The 20809-nt window shown below is 34.9% G+C and overlaps 1 protein-coding gene across 3 annotated transcripts; it reads left to right on the top strand.

Annotated features, from left to right (window-relative positions):
* The first annotated feature begins 2545 nt into the window (after positions 1-2545).
* LOC103500567 (coatomer subunit beta'-2) lies at positions 2546-20091 on the top strand. 3 transcript variants are annotated; one of them, XM_008463918.3, is made up of 25 exons: positions 2546-2859; positions 3275-3295; positions 3397-3458; positions 3768-3822; positions 4463-4499; positions 4592-4917; positions 5011-5142; positions 5221-5369; positions 5761-5829; positions 6947-7097; positions 7179-7244; positions 7676-7864; positions 8249-8389; positions 8517-8591; positions 8736-8912; positions 9066-9157; positions 9244-9360; positions 9932-10046; positions 10219-10290; positions 10385-10581; positions 10648-10741; positions 17084-17190; positions 17931-18060; positions 18878-19004; positions 19658-20091. In XM_008463918.3, the coding sequence occupies exons 1-25, from the start codon at positions 2857-2859 to the stop codon at positions 19675-19677; spliced, it is 2724 nt and encodes a 907-aa protein (XP_008462140.1). In that variant the 5' UTR covers positions 2546-2856; the 3' UTR covers positions 19678-20091. The 3 variants fall into 3 exon arrangements, 2 of the variants coding, with proteins under 2 accessions (XP_008462140.1, XP_008462139.1); XR_007824396.1 differs by lacking the exons at positions 18878-19004; positions 19658-20091 and adding an exon at positions 11827-16724 and having other exon boundaries at positions 17931-17973; XM_008463917.3 differs by lacking the exon at positions 19658-20091 and having other exon boundaries at positions 18878-19079.
* The last annotated feature ends 718 nt before the right edge of the window (positions 20092-20809 follow it).

Raw genomic sequence — 20809 nt, 5'->3', positions numbered from 1 at the left:
TATCATAAAGTTTGTATATCATCGTAAATCTAATGATCATCTTGAACTCATTAATTTCCATGTCAATTTGAGATCAAAACTGTATTAATTATTGTTAAGGACAATGACTTTCAAAATATTTCTACAATAATATGCAATTGTTCGTATTGGGGCACATAGGCCTTGCCTCTCGACTAAAGGACCATCAAAATCTCCCTTCAGAATAATTACTCTTCGTGTATTATATTCTCAAGCATCACTTTTAACCAAGCTACTTTTTATTAAATGATAAATTAAGTTAGGAGCATGACTCCGATATCACTTGTTAGGAACAACGAACTCTTAGCTTCCAAATAATATATCTCTAGACATAAGTTCTCATGACTTCTATTTCTTGTTTTACCCAACATGTCTTATACCACACCAATGGAGATATTATATCTTACTTGTATATACACATGTCCTTTTTTGTTCATCAACCACATATCATTATTACTATATCGTCGAGACACACCGATTACAATATGATGTTGTCCACTTAAAACAATAAGTATTCTCATGACCTTGTTTTTTACTTCATCCAAAATATCTCATACCAATAGAGATGTTGTGTCCCTTACTTTTTTTTTTCTTTTCTTTTCATTAATAATGGACTAACATATGGTTCAATTTTTCATAAATGTTGGACACAATTTACAAACTAACCCTTATTCTTCATTCAAACTTAAATTAATAATAATAATAATAATAATAATAAAACTAACAATCACAAATCATGCATGAAATTGACTTCCCAAAACGATTATTCATTCTAATTCAAATACAAAAAGGAAACTTATCTCCTAAAACCACCAAATCTACACAATATTTTCGTTGCGCACCATGAATGGAAAGAGAATAATATAAATATTTTTGCAAAGGTAATGCATTAAAGGGTGAGATGTAAAAATTTGATCTCTAACCTCGACCTTAATAATATAAACACTAATAATTGAATTGTGTTTGTTTTGATAAACGAGAAAAATTTTCATGAGAAAGGAAAGTTGCATCAATCCACCTAAAGAAAGTTAACCAAAAGAAAGTAAGAACACACGTAATATAAACTTCAAAGAATGTTTGGGGTACATAACAAAGTTGGTTATTATATTTCTACGTTATTATAATTGGGTTATAACGATTTATGTTTTGGGTGTAAATTATTTTAATTTGAGTTATAATATGTCATTGATGTGTAAACTATATTAGTTTTAGAATTAAATATAATTCACTGTTAATAGAGAAAAAAAATATGTATATAAAATAGTAATAATTATAACGAATAGTAAAACCACGAGGGATTTTGAAATAGTTACTTGTAGCTACTTAGAGAGTCAAAAAAATAATATTCACCCTAGAGGTTGTTATTATAGTCTTGGATAATTTTTTTTCCAGACGTCATTTTAATTTTTACACGGGTTCATTGAAAGAGCTACATTTTTTTTTCTTTTTATTTTTTTTTTCATGTTTTTTCTTTTGAGTGAAACCTTTGGTTTCTCCCATTTTTTTAAAAAATATATATTGTCTATGTATAACACATCATAGTTTAAAATACAATATTCATATTATATGTTCTATTAAGCAACCTTTGTAATCTTCCATTAAACTCGACATGAAGAAGCAAAACATTCCAAACCTTTAACACACACGTTCATGCATGAAATATACTATATACAATATGTGCATATGAATCGATGTTTAGGAAGATTATGAATATATCTTTTAACATTGCTTTATATTATATATTATTAAATTATTGTGATATGATTTTGATAATATATGATATAGAATAAAGATTAATCACATGTTCATTTATGGAATATACAACATAATTACGAATTTTTAAAAAAAATATTGTTTTATCTGATATATATTACCTTGGAATTATTCAAATATTGTGATATATATATATATACACACACATTAATTACGTGTTCATTTATGGAATATAAATATGCATATTCATAACATTGTTTTATATGATATATAACTAGGTATTATGATATGATTTTGATATGGATTACATGTTAATAGATTTTAGGATGATAATAGTTACACATTTGTTAAATAATCATTAATAAGTGCATACACATGAAAATATTTGCACATTATATTTATTATACACATAGTGAAATTTACATGATAGATTTTCAAATTCTCATAAAAAATAAAATGTACGACGGTATCAAAACAACTCATATGGTTATTGAATGTCAATAAAAAAAAAAAAAAAAATATATATATATATATATATATACCAATAATCAAGTTAAAGTATACTTTAAATGAAAAAGATATTTGAATGTTTAATAATTGTATTCATAAGGTGAAATTTAGTTAAAGATTTTTTAAATAAAAATTGCAGATTGGGCTATCGGGCCCATGTCCTAAGGCCCTTGTATCTACTTGAAAGCCTTTTTACGACGAGACAGCCCGTAGGCTCAGCCTTTTAGTCACGTTTAAAGGCCCAAGTTAGTAGTATTTACACGGGACCGAATTGCAAGAGGTGCCAGCGTGGGCAATGAGCGATGCTACCATGGAATTGGATTTTCGATCTTGACCATCCCATCGGTCAAAACTTTTTTTGGTTGTTCATCGTACTATCGGCTGCGCTGAATCATTAGGCCGCGAATGGCATTATCGTAAATTTATGACGTAACTGCTAAGCTTCGATCTACTCTCGCTCGCTCGCTCCCTCCTCATATTAACACGAAACAAAAGACTTCCATGGTTCAACTCTGAAACCTCTCTCCACATTTCTCTTCTCCAAGCTGCGATCACCTTGATAGCTTGGTTGTAACGATCGAGATCTCACTTCTCTAACCTCTCATTTGCCTAATAATGGTGAGTTTCAACATTTCCTTTCCATTTATTTTAACGCATCTAGCTTAGATCTGATTGAAATCTGCTACGATTTCATCACAATTCCACACTTCTGTTGACATTAGAATTGGTTTCCGAATTCTATGATTTTTCGCTTTCTAAAGTTGAGTGCCACAGCTTGAATTGGTTCTTCCTTTTTCTTATGTTTTTTTGGGATATAGATTCGGAATTTATGTCTTCCTATCTTTCTCTTAGCATTTCTGAGAGAATATGGACGTTGAGATCGGTCTTGCATTATAATGTTTGGTGCATTGGAGTTCTTATGTTAATGAATTTCGCGGCTACTGCTGAAACTTCTTTTTATTAATGTGTACGATTTCGAATTGTTATTTCTGCTACTAATTATGATTTTTTTTGGTTGTTTGCGTATTTGCAGCCTCTGCGACTAGAAATCAAGGTAACCTGATTTCCAGTTAAATGAATAGAATGTGTTTCATTTTGATTATTTATGATTCTTTTTATGTGTTTTAAAATACGTTTTCCTGTTGTTTGATTCAGAGGAAACTCGCTCAAAGATCGGAAAGGGTAAAATCTGTGGATTTGCATCCAACAGAACCATGGTAAGTTGGACAATTCATTTTTCATTCTATATGCTTTACAACTCTATAGTTTTCTCTTCCCCCTATGTACGCAATCAGAGTGGCCATAGGTGCTTGTTTACCGTGGCGTGGGGCTAATGGCTATGCTACATCTTTGGCTATTATGAGCCAGTTAAAATTATGGCGTTATGTTAGAACATTGTGCTCCATGATTATTCGTTTCCCATCTGGTTTGGATCTTTGAGACTTATTAATGAAGCGTGATTATATTAATTATGCTGCAAATGAGATGAAGAAAACGGTAAGTTTCTGATACACACCTTACTGCAGGATTCTGGCGAGTTTGTATTCTGGAACTGTATGCATCTGGAACTATCAGTCCCAGGTATGGATTTGTTATCATTAATGATTACGTGGATGCTTTTTAATTTCTTTTTTGAAACGAAAACAAAACTTTTCATTGATAAAATGAAAAGAGACTATTACTCGAATTACAGTGGAACATGAGATATATATGAAACTTGAAAACTAAGAATTAGCAGGTGCCCTTGGATATTTCAACTAAGTTGACACGCCCACGACACCTTCATCATATCCCAATACAATATACATCTAATGAAAAATACTGTCCTAACACCCAATACCATCTTGACATTATGAGTTCAGCCAGGTTTCTTATGATGAAGCAATGGTTTTTTGTTTTAAATCTCTTACTGGAAGTACTTCAGAAATGTTCAAAAACGAAACCAGATTTCTCTAACTACTCAATTATATTTTACATCAACGAGTTCTTGTTTTTTCAGAAGTTTGTTACTTCATTTTCATTATGATTCCATGATCTACCTTAAAAGCTTATACAAGTGAGTTCTAATTCGGGTATTGGTAGTCCCATGCAATGTGGATTTATGCTAATGCCGCAAATGCCTCTCCTTCCATCTCTGAATGCTCTTAATAATTTTGTTGTCTATTTTTGTGAACTTTGAAATTCTTCAAAAGTTAAATGAATCCTCTGGGGACTTCTGCAGATCATGGTCAAGTCTTTTGAGGTCACTGAATTACCAGGTAAGCAATAAAGTCAATATTGAGAGAGTGAGGTAAAGGTGAGGGGATGGAAGAATATGCTATGAAGTGTTTGTTTGTGTTTGCATTGGCAGTTAGGTCAGCCAAGTTTATTGTGCGGAAGCAATGGGTCGTTGCTGGTGCTGATGACATGTTCATTCGTGTCTACAATTATAACACAATGGATAAAATAAAAGTCTTTGAGGCTCATACAGATTACATTAGGTGTGTTGCAGTCCATCCTACACTTCCATATGTTCTGTCATCATCCGATGATATGCTCATAAAGCTTTGGGATTGGGAGAAGGGTTGGGTGTGCACGCAAATTTTTGAGGGACACTCTCACTATGTGATGCAAGTAACATTTAATCCCAAAGACACCAACACCTTTGCAAGTGCTTCTCTTGACCGCACTATTAAGGTAATGTTGAAAATTTCCTAACAATGAAATTTCTTATCTTTTCCTAACCAGTATGATGATGCTGAATAAAATATGGTAAATTTTTTGTGGCAGATTTGGAATCTTGGCTCTCCTGACCCTAATTTTACACTGGATGCCCATCAGAAGGGTGTAAATTGTGTTGATTACTTTACTGGCGGTGACAAACCCTATCTAATTACTGGTTCTGATGATCACACTGCTAAGGTCTCTATTATTCTACTTTGTAACCCATTTCTCATTGGATCCAAATGGAAGACATTTCATTAAATCATATGAAAACAGGTGTGGGACTATCAAACCAAAAGTTGCGTTCAGACACTTGAAGGTCATACGCACAATGTGTCTGCTGTTTGTTTCCATCCAGAACTTCCTATTATTATCACAGGTTCTGAGGATGGGACTGTTCGTATATGGCATGCAACTACTTATAGGTAATTTTTATTATCTAATTTCTTGAAATCTAGATTTACACGTTTTGTTTTGATCCATTAATATTCTTGTCAATATGATTTTAAATTTTACTAAGTTGACTAAGCATGCAAAATAATTTGGCAGTGAGGGATGATAGTGATAGCATGGCGAGGACCTTAACTTTCATGATTTGTAATAATCTTTATGGGTATTGTTGACACATTTATGACATTCAATACTTTAGGCTGGATAATAATTGAAATTTGATTGAATAGGGTCATAAACAAAAATTTACGTCCCCTTAATTTATTTGTCATAAGTATCTTGTCACCCATCTCAATTTGAATTAAATGTTTTTGAGTGGTTCTTTCATGCGAGATCTTTTTTCTGATCCATGTTCTTAAATCTCAGGCTTGAGAACACCTTGAATTATGGTCTTGAGCGAGTTTGGGCTATTGGATATATCAAGGGTTCCCGACGGTAAGTCAGTTAAATGGCTGTTAATTTTCCTTTTTCTATACAAGCATTGTTTTTACTTTCTTATCCCAAGGGATGGATGGTATTGGAAAATTTCAATTTTATTTAATCTTCATATTCCCTTTTCTACTTGATAAATTTTTAATTTTTAACCTCCCCATCTCCACAATTGAAATAATAGTCTATTGAAAATTCTTAATCTTCCTTTGTCCTAAAAAGTTTCAGATCGATTTGACTAAATGTTAACAGCTAAGTATGTGTGAAAGTTAATGCAAAGTGCAAATTGATAATTATTCCTCTCATGTTTTATATAGACGTTATGAAATTGCTTATTTTAACTTTGGATAGATGGAAACACTTTAATTTATCTCGTGGTGGAAGACTCACTTTTTGTAAAGCGGTCTTATCTTAATTACTTTTTCTAACTATTCAACAAAACTTAAACTCTTATAATGAATGTAAACTGTTAAATGTACATTATCCAATATTTAAATCTAAGAATTTACTCTTGGAAGCACTCGTAGAATACAAGATGAGAAAAGTATTGTAATTAATGCATATTTTGATAATAACATAGTTGTTGGCCACCTACCTAGGATTTAATAATTTACCGGTTTTTTTGGCATCCCAATGTATAGGCTAGATCAAATGTCCCTTGAGATTAGTTGAAGTGCATGAAACTGGGCCCGAACACTTACGAACATAAAAAAGTTAAACCATTCAAGAAGTTTGTACATAATTTTTTGCCTTAAAATTTTACTAAACTAATAATTAGTCAGAGAATATGAATTAAGTACAAAATTATTGAATAATAAGTAAATAATTTAGGACACATTTGGAGCTTTTAATTAGGGAGTGGACTAAAATTTGGCTCTGCCCCATTCCCTTGATTACTATATTAATTAGGGAGTAAACAAAGTATTAAACTTATAAGATCATGTTTAAATAATCTTTTTATCTGCTGTGCTCATTTGTATCTCTTCGGATATTTCATTTATCAATAAAGTTGTTTCTTATCCAAAAATGAAAAAAAAAAGTTTTTTTTTTTAAATGATCAAACATTTAATTTAAGATATCTTGTCTGTTTATTGTTAGAAATGATGTATCCTTTCTCCTGCAGGGTTGTGATTGGTTATGATGAAGGAACCATTATGGTAAAACTTGGCCGGGAGGTACCTGTAGCTAGCATGGATAACACTGGTAAAATCATTTGGGCTAAGCACAATGAAATTCAAACAGGAAATATTAAGAGTGTGGGAGCAGACTATGAGGTTTGAAATTAATAGCACATTGTTTTATCCTAATTTATGGCGATTGGCTTGTTTATCTATTTTTTTGATCTTTCTTCGTAGGTTACTGATGGGGAGAGGTTGCCTTTGGCTGTCAAGGAATTGGGGACCTGTGATCTTTATCCGCAAGTAAGTTATTGTGCACATATGGTTCTTTTTTAGTTACATGTTTCCTCAGCTAATTTATGTGTTTTCTTGACGCAAGTTCACCACTTACATTTCACTGTTAAAGTGATGCAACATTGAGAGCATACCTAATTATGTTTACATGAAACTCATGGTATCTATCACTATAAATGCTTGTGGTGTTTGATGTATACGTGGAGAACCTAAATGATTAACACAAATCATTATTCTAACAGCATCCTTGTTGTCTGGAGTTATTCTTGTTGTCAGTTGCACTGATCCATCTTTCTATAGTGCAACTTTAGATACTCTAGCTGCAAAATTCATGTTAAATTCAGTGGATATGAAACTTTATGTATTAGAATGAATCTCTTTTTGTCGATTGTTCCCCCTTTTTTCATGTTCTATTTGTTTACTCTCACAATTTCTTTCAGAGCTTAAAGCACAACCCCAATGGACGATTTGTTGTTGTATGTGGAGATGGTGAATATATTATCTATACAGCTTTGGCATGGAGGAATAGGTCATTTGGTTCAGCATTGGAAATCGTTTGGTCATCTGATGGAGAATATGCTGCTCGAGAGAGTACTTCAAAGATAAAAATTTTCTCAAAAAACTTCCAGGTATGTGTTCATTTTAGTAAGTACTTAAGTTGAATGTTGGAATCACATGTTATACTTGGGGATGACATTTTATGCTTTATTTGATGTCAATGGCGAACAATGGAACTTTGCAACAATACAACAATGCATTGTGCTTGTTCAAGTGGTTGGTTGAGAGGAAACCAGGAAACCACATAAAAAGTAAACCATGCAGTATTTATTTTGTGTTACGACTAATTAACCGTGAACCAAACCTCCTTAGGTTTTTTTTCCAAAATTTCTTGAGTTCAACTATCAAATATTGTAAATAATATGCCTCATCCAAAAAAGAAAAGGTCTAAAAAATATTGTAAATAATATGACATTTCAAGAGTTTCTTGACTTGATGAAAATATGTTCTTTCAGGAAAAGAAGAGCATCCGACCTACATTTTCTGCAGAGCGTATTTATGGAGGAACTCTTTTAGCCATGTGCTCAAACGATTTTATTTGCTTTTATGATTGGGCTGAGTGCCGGTTAATTCGACGGATTGATGTAAATGTGAAAGTGAGTGCAGTTATTCCTTAAGAAGCTCTCTAGACTTCTAGTCTCCACAGACACATAGGCACTATGTATAATTTTTCCTGACCTTTTGCTAATTCATTTATTTTCTATTATTAAATTAAAATGTCAGAATCTCTATTGGGCTGATAGTGGTGACCTAGTGGCAATTTCCAGTGATTCAGCATTTTATATCCTGAAGTACAATGTAAGTTGCCATCAATTTAAGCTTGAATTTGCAATTTTTGTTTTTGTAGTTGCATTAGTGAGATGTTTCGTGCTTAATGCTTCTCAAGTAAACTACGGTTAATGCTATGAAAGATTTTATCTAATAAGTATTTTCATGATGCAGCTGGATGTTGTTTCTTCTTATCTTGATAGTGGGAGATCAGTTGATGAACAAGGTGTTGAGGATGCTTTTGAGCTTCTGCATGAAACAAGTGAACGTGTTAGGACTGGCTTATGGGTTGGGGATTGTTTCATTTATAATAATTCCTCTTGGAGGCTAAATTACTGTGTTGGTGGTGAGGTAATTATGATTCCTAATCTCCCCTCACCCCCAGTTTTTCCTGGACATTTCCACAATGTTTCTTTAAATCTAAGTAAATATACTTCCTTCCAATGCAAAAGAAGAGAAGAAAGGCATTAGTCATGGCCCCGTTGATGTTTGGTTTATTTTCAGGTTACTACAATGTTTCATCTGGATCGGCCTATGTATTTACTTGGATATCTTGCCAGTCACAGTCGAGTGTATTTGATTGACAAAGAATTTAAGTAAGCAGATAGTATTGTATGTTCTTGGAAATGATAACTGCGATCATCTAATCTGATGTTAGGTTGTGATGATCACTTTATTGCAGTGTCGTAGGGTACACATTACTTCTTAGCTTGATTGAGTACAAGACACTTGTAATGCGTGGAGATTTAGAAAGAGCCAGTGAAATATTACCTTCAATTCCCAAGGAGCATCATAATAGGTAGCTTGGAAGCCTCAATCTTATAATGTGCTTTCAATTTGTAGTGTGCTATTTTCTGAAATGCTACCTCTTGTCTTAAAAGTAGTAAAAAACCGGTACTATCAATATTAGCATCTTTAATTTAGTACGCCAAAGCTATATTACATTTTCTATAACCTCTACCATAAGAATTTGTAAAACTTATTACTCATTTTAAATCTTTTCTTAACTCCACTTCGACTCTTGAAAATGCCAATGTATTGTTCTCCCTAATCATGCATAGATGCTTTGACATTCATGTAGTTCCTCTCTCTCTCTCTCTTTCCTGGACAAGCAATTTAGTCTTGAGTTAAAGAGACATACCTAGGATTTGAAAATTTGAATATTGACTTATCTTTTCCTCTGATTTGCAGCTCTTTTTGTAATCACTCCTTTTGTTATTTTTACCCTTTGGAGTCTTTATGTGCAAAATCCTGGGCTTCTTTCGAGGAAATCTTGTCTTTTTTGTATCTCTTTATTCGTTAATGAAAGATGTCTCCTTTCATTAAGGAAAAAAAATATCAATATGTTCTTAGTTTTTGCTGTCTATCAGTGTGGCTCGCTTTTTAGAATCCCGAGGTATGATAGAAGAGGCACTGGAAGTAGCAACTGATCCAGATTATAGATTTGAGTTAGCGATACAGCTTGGCAGATTAGATGTTGCACAGGTATGTTTCATTCATGTTGATGGCTGGTGCTAAACAAATGTAGGATGCTGCTATCAGTTTGTTTTGATCAATGTGTAGTTTCCTTTCTTTCTTCTCCTTGTTTCTATGGGGACAAGGTGTTTGATAACAGTTCAATTAAGATCCAAATAGAAGTTCAATTGATATTTTGTAGGAAATTGCAACAACTGTGCATAGTGAATCCAAATGGAAGCAACTTGGAGAATTGGCCATGTCTACTGGAAAGGTGTTCAATTTGACACTCTCTGCTGCTGCCCTCTGCTGCAGCATTTATTTAACAATTCTTTGACATCCATTTCTGTTGAATCATGTCATTGCAGCTAGAAATGGCAGAGGAATGTCTAAAATTTGCCATGGACCTGAGTGGTCTGTTACTGCTATATTCTTCTTTAGGAGATGCTGAAGGAATATCGAAGCTTGCTTCCCTTGCTAAAGAACAAGGAAAGAATAATGTTGCATTCCTTTGTTTATTTACATTGGGTAAATTAGAAGACTGCCTCCAGCTATTGGTCGAAAGGTGAATTTTCTATTTGCTTATGAAATTGTTGAATTTTGGTATAGATGCTTACACCCTCCTTTGTAGTAATCGGATACCTGAAGCTGCATTAATGGCTCGATCTTATCTTCCAAGTAAAGTGTCTGAGATAGTTGCTATTTGGAGAAAGGACTTGAACAAGGTTAGTAATTAATTATTATGTCTTGTTGACATTGACTAGTTGTTCAACAAAAGTTGTACAACTTTTTGCATATCATGGAGAACTGAGCTGAGGATCAAGTAAAGTGTCATCCAAAAAAATCTAAACAAGAAATTGTATCATTGCATGTGTCGAAGGCTTACTAAACACAGTAATCAAACTGTAAGCCAAAAGGTCGAAATATACCTTCTATCATTTTACCAAGATGTAATCATATTCGCTTTACCGTCTCTCCCTTCTTAGGACAGCTGTTTTGGTTAGTAAGAACCCCAAGAAGATTATGAGGTTTTAGGTTTCATTTGTTTTTTTTTTTTTTTTTTTTTTTGGTGGGAGGGGTTATGAGGAAAAATGGTTGCATTTGGTTAGCGGGGAGATTGTTCTGAGGCCTTTGGTGTCTGAGGACTTGGATTTAGGAAAGAGTGTTTAAAGCCGTATTATACACACCCACAGGTCCTCATAATAGCCGTTTTTTACCCTTACCCAGTTTAAAATAATACGATCCTTGGTTTGGTGTTTATATATATATATATATTCATTAATAAGAAACAAGAAGCTGTAATAATCACAAAAAAGAACAGCCTAAGGGTAAAGAGGCAAGGAGCCTTTATATTGATACGTGCTGTATAGTGGATACATCATTCAACAGGTTTTCTATATATGTTATCATAAACAGTTCTTATGCCACATATAAAGTTACCTCTGTTCTTTATCATATGATTTATGATAAGGGAGCAGTATGAACTGAAGGCTTCTGATGGAACTTTCACTGGTATTCAATTACACTTTATTGATATCAATTCTCAATTACAAGTAATAATTCTCTCTCTCGGTTATTCTGTCTTTCAAGAATTAACACAAGACTTCTTCATAAGATTTTTCCTGCCTATTCTCTAGACTTTTATGGCTATTTATAATGCACACATTCAACTACTTCTTTAACAGATTTCCTAACTAACTTTCTAACTATTTTTGTAACAAACTTCTATGACAGCCTAACTATTTATTTGACTGTTTAGGCTAACTAACTTGCTATCTATTTCTTTCCTCTATGGCTGTATGTATTATAGGAGGTGGTGGTCTATCAGCTTCATATCTCATGCTTTAGCAAACTTAGATGCATGTACATTTCAGTGGATGATGACATGCAAGTTTGGCTCAAGTGGCAATTTTTCATGTCATTGGGTAACAATATAGTGTTTTGGTTAAAAGCGGTAAAGTAAAGTAGTCACCGAGCTATGTGAAAATCAGAGTATTGAGAGAAAAACCATGATTGCCTTTCTTATTAATTTCTCATTTGAAAAAAGGATACAAGAAGGAAGATAAATAGGTTACAACTTATGCTAAAAAAGGAAAGGATATTAGGGCAAATCCTTACTTGGGCCAAGTCCACTAATTCTAACACTCCCCCTTAAGTTGAGACGTAGATATCAATGAGACCCAACTTGCTAACACAAAAGTCAAAGTTATGTTTGAGATTCCCCTCGGTGAGAACATCAGCAACCTGTAGGCTTGTGGGAATGTATGGAGTGCATATGCTATGATTGTCTAGTCTTTATTTAATGAAGTGTTGATCAATCTCCACAAGTTTAGTTTTATCATGTTGATCTGGATTGATGGCAATGTTAATAGCTGTCTTGTTATTACAAAATAATTTTATCGGCACCTCACAGTCCTGATGAAGATCAGATAAAACTTTCTGGAGCCAAATTTCCTTACATATCCCCAAACTTATAGCCTTGTACTCAACCTCAACATTGCTTCTAGTCACAACCTTGTGCTTCTTACTCCTCCAAGTTACAAGATTTCCCCATACAAAGATACAGTAACCGGAATAGCTTTACCCAGTCAAAGTCAGTATAGGCCTCAATAGCTTTCCTGTTTGTCTTTTTGAACATTAATCATTTACCAGAAGTTGTGTTCCTCATAGGGAGCCTGCATGAAATGGCTAACGACACTCACAACATAGGAAATATCTAGTCGAGTATGAGACAAGAAAATCAACTTACCAACAAGGCATTGATATTGTTCTTTATCAACAACTTTATCACCTAAATTTCTTAGTTTACAGTTGAATTCAATGAGAGTATCAGCAAGGCAACATCCAAACATACCTCTCTCGGTTAACAAATCAAGAGTATACTTCCTCTGAGATACAGAGATACCTTCTTTAGATCTAACTACCTCCATCTCAAGGAAATCTTTCAAATTTCCCAAGTCTTTGATTTCAAACTCATCACCTATTCTCTTTTTCAGTTCGATGATTTTAGCAGTGTCATTCTAGATAAAACGATGTCAGCAACATAAACAATCAATACTGCGATCTTCCCAGCCTTGGAGACTTCTGTAAAAAAAGTATGGTCAGAGTGCCCCTGACTGTATCCTTGGGACTTGACAAAGATAGTAAACCTATCAAACCACTCTTGGTGTCTGTTTCAGTCATATAAAGACTTCTGAAGTTTACAAACCCGATAACCAAATTGGGCTTCAAACCCTAGGGGGGAACTCATATAAACTTCCTCTTTCAGGTCTCCATTCAAGAACACATTCTTAACATCTAGTTGATATAAAGGTCAGTCTTTGTTCACAACAACACCATAGGTCTAAGTAAACCCTTTTGCAACTAACCTCACCTTGGGTCTGTCAAGGGTTCCATTTTGTATTTGATTGTGAACACTGAACACCCATTTACATCTCACAGTTTTATGTCCCTTAGGGAGAGCATAGATTTCCCAAGTCTTATTCTTTTCAAGGGCCTTCATCTCTTCCATAACAACAATTTTCCATTCAGACACTCTAAAACAATGTGAATATTTTTCGGTATCATGGTAGGGTCAAAGCTAACTGTGAAGGCTCTAAACTGTAGAAATAGATTGTCATAGGAAACATAGTTACAAATGGGGTGTTTCGTGCAGGACCTGACATCTTTTCTCAGCTTAATGGAAATGTCCAAAGAAGGATCGTACTGATCAAGATAACCTGAATGACCTTATTCAGCCTCATTACCACCAGTTTTTGTTTTGAGCTCAGTTTCATCAACATTGTCCTTTTCTCCCATATCTTCAGGAGCAACAATATCAGACCTGCCATTCTCACTAATTTTACTATCAACGCACGATTAGTCATACCTTAACCTCGAGGAGGTTCAGAGTCTTGCACCAGAGTCGGCTGATCAGTAGGGGACTCAATTTTCTTTCCGAGATTTCTTATAGTAAGTTTTCTTGGGAACTTGGTTTGTGGGTAGGACCATGGGATGGGGATCAGAGTCAGGTAAGGTAATAAAAGTAGACTCTAAGGTATAGTTAAACTCTTCACTCACACTCTCCCGCTGAAGATGACTAACGGGAAAGAAGTGTCGATCCTCACAAAATGTGACATCTATAGTGACAAAGTATTTATAGGAAGGAGGATGAAAATATTTATAGCCCGCTGATGAAGAGGATATTCGACAAACCCACGTTTGAGCATGAGGGGTAAATTCGGCCTGATTAGGGCCAAAGCTATGAACATAGGCTGTACACCTAAAAACACAAAGGGGAGCCTCAGAAGTTAGGCAAGTAGAGGGATACGACTTCTTGAGACAATCTAAGGGAGTCTGAAGGTGGAGGACACGAGAAGGCATCCTATTGATGAGATAAGTTGTAATAAGAACAACATCTCCCCACAGATATGAAGGAAGGAAAGTAGACAACATAAGGGAATGAGTTACTTCCAAAAGGTGACAATTTTTCCGCTCGACAATCCCATTTTGTTGAGAGGTGTAAACATAATGAGCTATAGTGAACTATCCCCTTGGAGGCTAGGAACTCACCGAGGGTATGGTTTTGAAACTCCTGACCATTATCACTTTGAAAAATTGCAATTTTGCATTAAACAACGTTTCAATGGGTGATAAAAGTTCTGGAAAACGGAGGAAATTTTAGATTTATCCTTAAAGGAGGTAATGACCTTGAATGGACCCCAAACGTGACTATGGATAAGGGTGAATGGTTGGGTGATTTATATGGTTGTGAGGGGAAGGAGACTTGATGTTGTTTGGCTTAAATACATCCATCACAAGATAAAAAGGAGAGATCAACTTTAGAGAAATGGGGAAATAAACACTTCATATATGTAAAGTTTGGATGACTCAACCGGAAATGTGACAACATACAATCTTGTTCAAAATTTGTAAAATATGAAGCTAATAAACTAGTTCTAGAGATACTACTTGCGGAGGTATCATCGTCAAGGAGATAGAGTCCTCTACTATGTCGGATAGTGCCAATCATCCTTCCCGAGCTTATGTCTTAAAAAGAAACAGATTTAGTTAAGAAAGTAGCGTTGCAGTATTCACGAGTGATCTTGCTTATAGGTAGCAAATTCTAAGAAATCTTAGGCATGTGCAAAACATTCTGGAGGGATAGCCCTTCAAAAGGAAAAATTTGTTCCTTCCCAACAATTGAAGCTAAAGAACCATCAGCTATTCCAGCACACAAAATATAAGAAACAAAATTCTCTGAGGAACCTGTCAAGTGATCTGTAGCCCTGGATTCTTCCCATCAACACTAATAAGACTAAGGGACTGAGACATACCTGACTGAGCAATGGCTCATAGAGTGGAGGGTGGATTGGGACCGTTCTGGTTTACAGTAGGGCCAGATGGTTGAGAAGCGCCAACACACTCTCTCATATAATCATGGCCTGAATTCTATTTCTTATTAAAGGAACGTTTCTTACCTTTGGGTGGACAACCATGAAGTTTCCAACACTAATCCTTAGTGTGTCACTATTTCTTGTAGTGCTCACAGATAGGGATTGGTTTTCCGTTATTCTTCTTACTGTTATGAGTCGAGGATCTAATGCTGGAGGTAGCGGAGTGAGTAGCAGGAGTAGTCAGAACACTCATGGCATTTATATGGTCTTCTTCAAGACGGGCTTCATAACACACTTCCATTAAGGAGGGAAGAGGTCTCTGTCTAAGTATACGACCATGGACAATGTCAAACTTAGGGTTGAGACTTGCAAGGAAGTCATAAATTCGATAAGCTTCTTCAAGTCTAGCATATTATATACCATCATTTGGAGTATGCCGTACTATCTCTCTGCACAAGTCCATCTCTTGCTAGACTAGAGAAAGTTTATTGAAGTAGAAGGTTACATCTAGGGTTCCTTGCTTGCAATCATGGACTTGTTTCCTCGATGTATACAAACGAGAAACGTTTTAATGCTTTGAATAGAGTTTCTGAGTTGTGTCCTATAGATCCTTCGCAATTGCTGCATAAAGCAGAAGTTTGCCTATTTGTGGTTTCATACTATTAATCAACATGGGCTGAATAAAGGAGTCCTCCTCTCTCCAAAAACGTTCCAGGGCATTACCAAGTGGGGGATGAAGAGTTTCCCTTGTTAGAAAAACAAATTGGTTATGTCCCTCAAGAAACATCTTGATCAATTGAGACCAGGAAAAGTAATTCTGGCCATTTAGCTTCTCTTTTGGAAAGGCACTTGTAGATGGTGTCAGAGAACTCGTTATATAATTTGAGGATTAGTTAGGGAGCGAAGTTACTGGGTTCTTGGAATACATCGGCAAGTCGGTTGTTGCATTGAAAATTCACCAACTTCAAACCTTGATTTATATGGACTTGATTGATCCCGGTACCATGGACATGCGACTACTGTAAAGAGTCAAAGGACAGTTGTGCGTGAAACGATGATAGTCCATAAACCGAGGGCCATGGCAGCGTGGGGAGGTGCAACTGACCAAAAGAGTATTGTGACTGAACTTGGGAAGATAGGTGGGAGTGGACCAGTTGAGCAATGGAGGTGTTGGATGGTGGTGCGTGAGGGTACGCGCCTGGCAGCGGTGACGTACATGGTTAATGGAAGCGCGTGCAGGTGGTTTCCACTGCTGGGCTGTGTGGCTGACTCCGAGGGTAGGCCCACCATGCCTGCCCACGTCTTTTGAAGCTGGTGGAGCAACTTTTCCATGGTAATGGCAGCTGTCTTTGTTCGGGTTTCGTCTTTACTTCGCTCTGATACCATGTTAGAAGTGGTAAAGTAAAGTAGACACTTTGTTATGTGGAAACTCGAGTACCTAGAGAAAAACCATGATTGACTTTTTTTATTAATTTTTCATTTCAACAAAGGATAAAAGAGGGAAGATAAATAGGTTACAGCTTATGATTAAAGAGGAAAGGATGTTAGGGTAAATCCTTCCTTGGGCCAAGTCCATTAATTCTAAACAGTTTTATTATTTTTGCATGACACTCTTGTTATGCTTATTTCATGTTTGATCAAAGATGCCATTGACCTTAACAGTTTCTTCATATAATTTTGAAAATATCTTAGGTCAATCCAAAGGCAGCTGATTCACTAGCTGATCCCGAAGAGTATCCTAATCTGTTTGATGATTGGCAACTAGCTGTTTCTGTTGAATCTAAGTTTTCAGAGACCAGGTACTTTTGTGTATAATTTTTACATGCACATGTTCTGAAAAATTGAAATATTGTCGAAAATAGAATTGGTATGAATGATGGGGAGCACCATTGTAGAAAAGATGATGCCTAGGATATGCACAAGATCTTTCTAACAAGTTATAACTTTCGTTTCCCTTCAGAAAAAAAAAGGAGGATATCTCTTATAACTAGACTTTGTGTGAACAAAAAGGAGCCTGAAAAAACCTATATTATACTTTGACTAGAATTCCCATTTCTTTTTATTCCATCTATGCAACCTAAGAAGGAATATACACATTCCCTGATTATGTCTGGTAGAAACATTCATCTGAATTCATGTGTATTTTTCCTGTAAAAGTTGTATGTGCACGTGCTTCTGCTTAAAAGTTCACGACCTCAGGTATCTACATGTCCTCTGATAATTCTAATGTTCCAATGAATTATCCATTGTAGTTCCAACCTTGATAGTCTGTATCATTAGCCACTAGTGTTGATCCATTGTAGTTATTAATTACACTTGCGTATGATTGGCCCATCTAATAATGGAGGATTTTCACTAATATATAATCATTGTAAAGTTGAAGTCCCTTTTCATGGGCTGGTTTTTTTTTTTTTTTTTTTTTTTTTTTGCGATTCTTTTTCTTCAATGATAGTTGTTATAAAAAAAAACTAGTGTCAGCCAAGGTATTGAATATTTGTTTACTGAAAGTACACTCATTTCTTTCCTTGAATTTCACTAGGGGTGTTTATCCTTCTGCGTTGGAGTATGCTAATCAAGCTGATAGGTCATATACAACACTTGTTGAGGCTTTTAGGAATATGCAGGTGGATGAAGAGGAGCTTCTTGAAAATGGAGATACAAATCTTGAGGTATGTGTGACGTATGCAAATTTCACATTACTTTAAAGGTAAAAAGTTTGTTTTTTGGGTTCGTGCTTATCGAAAAGGCTTGAATTGGTGCCTTTTGATTCTATACTTGCTCTTAGCCATTCCTATTTTTCTAGCTACTGTTAACTATTAGTTAGACCACCATTTTGAAGGCTGTCATAGTGAGTACACGGCTTTATGGAGGAGATTCAGTAGGGTGTGGGTAGATAGTTATTACTTTTATTATTTATTTTGTTGAAAGAGAAACTACCGTGGAGAATTATTGATAACATGAAATTAGAAATTAGGAATTACAAAATACTCTTCTAACTAGCCATGATGGAAGGAAGATTAAAAATTTTATACCAAGTTAAATCTAAAAAAGACAGCTATTGAAAAACAATAACAAATCTGCTCCTTGTCGATGAAGATTCAATTCTTTCTCTCAATTCTTGATGAAAGAAAGGCCCTTACAAAGTTGTTCCAAACGATTTCCTTCTGCTCTTTAAACATTTCCCCATCAAAACTGAACCCAAGAGTAGACACCCAGCTCTTAAATTCACGTAGGAAAAGGAAGGACGGGGCTTTGGTGTAATGGGTACATGCTGTGTTGTTGTATGGCTCTTTTATGGCTTGTTAGGAATATCACACAAGTATGTACAAGGTAGTAGTGGGAACGAATTAGAAGGTAGCTGCCATTTTGTCTCGTTTTGTATATCCATGCGATGGAATTGACATGCTTGATATGTTTTTATTTCTTGCATGCATTAAGATTAAGGTTTAGAGCTTAGTTTTCTGAGTTGTGGTGGTTCTTGATCAGAATGGAGATGAAGAAACTGAAGAGCACCAAAATGGAGAAGATAGCCAAGAGGATCCTGTTGTGGTGGATGCTGATTCAACAGATGGTGCCGTTCTTGTTAACGGTAACGAGGCTGATGAAGAGTGGGGTACGAATAACGAAGGAACCCAGTCAGCTTAAAGGCAATTGGTTGCACAAGTGTGAAAATCCAATTGTTGTCTCTGGTGATTCGTTGATTCTAAAATGCTAGCTTTGCATGCATTTATGCAACCTGCTTTCTGTATTACTGCTACCTGAACATCTCTGTCAACAACAACAAGCAAAAGCATTGATAACATTTTAGATTATCACGAATCAATGCTTCTAATATTTACTGAAGTTCACAAGGATATTGCCACCATTTTCTTGCATCTCACATTAGAATTTTTATAGCAGCATTTTCTTGACACATGCCTGGAAAGCATTTGATAGGATTTTCCCGCTCATAATTCTTTGCTTACTTGTGCCTTTCTAATATGCATTATTCTGATTTAGGAATATTGACTTCAGAATGTAATCAAATTTTCTCTCACATCCTGTGGAAAATTGAAATAGTTACGAGGCCATTCTTCGTTTTGTAAATCACACAAGCTCTGATGATGATTATTATAATGTAGTTCATGCGACTTTTGTGTCTTTTCTTGATGAATAATGTGACATTGCTTATGCGATTACGATGAAAGAAGTCTTCACTATCTTGTAGTTTTCTTATTGTCATTTCACAATTGTTTCTCACTTGGTATTAATTTCCTTATTTTGCAGTTTTAACATCACATCACTAGGTTTCAGCTGCTGCTGATACGATGCTGAAGTGAGGAAAATTTCTTTACCGAAGCCAGATGGGGTCTTGTGCAGACGTGGATACTCAATTATATGATGGTTCGTTTTGGAAAATATAAAATTTAATGAATTTTACATTCTTTATGACTATCAAGTCAATTTTTGTAACTATAGATACATGTACTCCAATCTTTTTCTAGAGTAGTTTACCTTGTATTGCCACTATTTCATTTTTGGACATTGCCTTTTTAGAGCATAGGTTGTGCATGTAGATTTGCTTATTTTTCCATTTTAGCCATATGGCCCCATTTGCAGTATGTTATTGTATCTTACTTTTAATAGCCCTACTCATGTTGTTTTGGTTATTGATACTCGGTGAAAATTTGAAATACAAATAAGCAAATATAGTTTACTCACTTGCCTATTTTGTTCTTGACTATTCGCTAGTGCTTTTGCTACCATGTTTTTGCGGGGTATAAACTTGTATGTGGCTTGTTTGGAATAACTTTTTAAATGCTTAAAAACATTTATTATTGTTATTTGGAAGTACATTTGACTCATTCAAAATAGGTCCTTAATTGTGAGGAGTAAGGAACTGTTTTTTCACGTTGTGAAGCACGAACAATGCTATTATTATAGCTACAACAAAATGTTACTTTTCTTATTGGTAGATTCTGAGATGTTAAAATTTACCACAGATTTTTGTGAACTCTTATTTTCTGGAATAAAATATTTGATTCTGCTGATGTGAACCTACACTGCATATAGTATTTTTAATAACATAATTTATTTGGTTACAGTACACAAAAATGATTTTATTCATCATAAATATGTTTGTGGTAGAACAGTATAGTAATCAAGCTCTCTGTTCTTTTCCCCTTCTATTAGTGGATGCCCAATGGCCATAAAACTCAACTGAGTGCAAGCTGAACAAAGAAAGAGGGGCATTTTAGCAAATTCAGTAGCACAAATTGAATAAATTACTTAAACTCGATTCAAACTTTACGAAGAAAAGAAATCTCATGTCCAATGATTATTCGATTTTTTTTTTCATTTTTATTTTAAACCCACAACGAAAATCTTTCTTTAACATTAACATGAATTACTTGTTGCCATTATTGGGCCAATGGACCT

Source organism: Cucumis melo, chromosome 1 (assembly GCF_025177605.1).
Source record: "Cucumis melo cultivar AY chromosome 1, USDA_Cmelo_AY_1.0, whole genome shotgun sequence".
NCBI lineage: Eukaryota > Viridiplantae > Streptophyta > Magnoliopsida > Cucurbitales > Cucurbitaceae > Cucumis > Cucumis melo.
The sequence above is the reverse complement of the archived record's forward strand: the minus strand, read 5'-3'. Positions and strand labels throughout refer to the sequence as shown.